This window comes from Sinocyclocheilus grahami, unplaced genomic scaffold, assembly GCF_001515645.1.
Source record: "Sinocyclocheilus grahami isolate Dianchi unplaced genomic scaffold, SAMN03320097.WGS_v1.1 scaffold587.1, whole genome shotgun sequence".
Lineage (NCBI taxonomy): Eukaryota > Metazoa > Chordata > Actinopteri > Cypriniformes > Cyprinidae > Sinocyclocheilus > Sinocyclocheilus grahami.
In genome coordinates this window covers 826,707-828,164 of record NW_015505766.1, presented here as the reverse complement: position 1 = coordinate 828,164, position 1,458 = coordinate 826,707, and the positions used below count along the sequence as shown (strand labels likewise).

Genomic DNA, 1,458 nt, shown 5'->3' with positions numbered 1-1,458 from the left:
CACACACTCATTCACTCACTCACACACACACACTCATTCACTCACACACACACACTCTCACACACACACTCACACTCACACTCACACACAGACAGACAGACCGACAGACAAGCAGACTCACTCACTCACTCACTCACTCTCACACTCACTCACACACACACTCACACACAGACACACACTTAGACACACACACACACTCAGACTCACACACACACACACACTCAGACTCACACACACACACACTCACTTTCACACACACTCACTCACTCACACACAGTCACACACACACACACACTCACTCAGTCATTCTCACACACACACACAGACACTCACTCTCACACACACACTCACACACAGACACACACTTAGACACACACACACTCGTATACACACACACACTCAGACTCACACACACACACTCACTCTCACACACTCACACACACACTCACTCTCACACACTCGCACACACACTTACACAGACATAGCATTTTTACAATTTCAAAAAAACTTTGTTTACTTTTTTTATACCAGTTTTACAAATGAGGACGTCCCCATATGGAGGTTTCTGGTGATTTTGTCAGGTTTTGCTCAATTTTGGGTACAAATTTGTCCCCAAAATATGGTTAAGTAGGTACACACACACACACAGACACTCACACACACACACACTCACATAGACACACATTGCAGACGTTTCAAGGAAACGCGTCACCCATTTATCCACATTTTTCAGAAATTTCGGTATCTGATATCCGTTAAATGTCATGATTCGCGTGCTGAGGATTTTGTTGCAGCTGCTTTGATCTGTGAATTGAGTGTTGAAATGACTTGTTGCTGCTGATTCCGTGATTCTGCTGATTGTTCATTTACTGATGCTTCTTTATCTCTGTGTGTTTATAGATTTGCTCATCTGGGTCAGAACCAGCACAAGGTGGAGAGACGCGACGATATGAAGAAATTAGACGCCGTCATCAGCCTGTGAGTGTGTGAGAAAAAAAAAGTGTATATGCAGTATATATATATATATATATATTAGGTCTAGCATGTGTATTTTAGATGTTTGTGTTTTGTACTATGTGTGTGGTCATACCGTGTGCTCGTGTGTGTGTGTGTGTGTGTGTGTGTGTGTGTGTGAACACGCGCAGCAGGTGGTGAGTGTTTCCCGTCGTTACGTAACGTCGTTTTTCACACCACATTGACGCTGGTGTTGGAACCATGCCTTTGTTTTGTTCTTGTTTTGACATTTACGCTCTTCACTCCTTCACATGGTTGTGGGCGGAGTTTGGAGGAGTTCTTGAGTTTAATTGGCTCATTTGGAGCACGGCTCGTCTGATAGGTGTCGACTTACACATGATTATAGAGGTCATGCCTGCACTGGACATGAGAGTGTCTGTGTGTGTTTCTGTGAGTGTGTGTGTTTGTGTTTGTGCGTGTGAGTGTGTGTGTATGTGTATGTGT

The 1,458-nt window shown here is 43.9% G+C and overlaps 1 protein-coding gene across 1 annotated transcript in view; it reads left to right on the top strand.

Moving 5' to 3' along the window:
* fig4a (FIG4 phosphoinositide 5-phosphatase a) overlaps positions 1-1,458 on the top strand; it is an 83,280-nt gene that overhangs the window by 77,393 nt on the left and 4,429 nt on the right. The window contains exon 23 of the mRNA XM_016240279.1: positions 901-978. Within this exon, the coding sequence (XP_016095765.1) occupies positions 901-978 (78 nt within the window). The remainder of the gene's footprint in view (positions 1-900; positions 979-1,458) is intronic.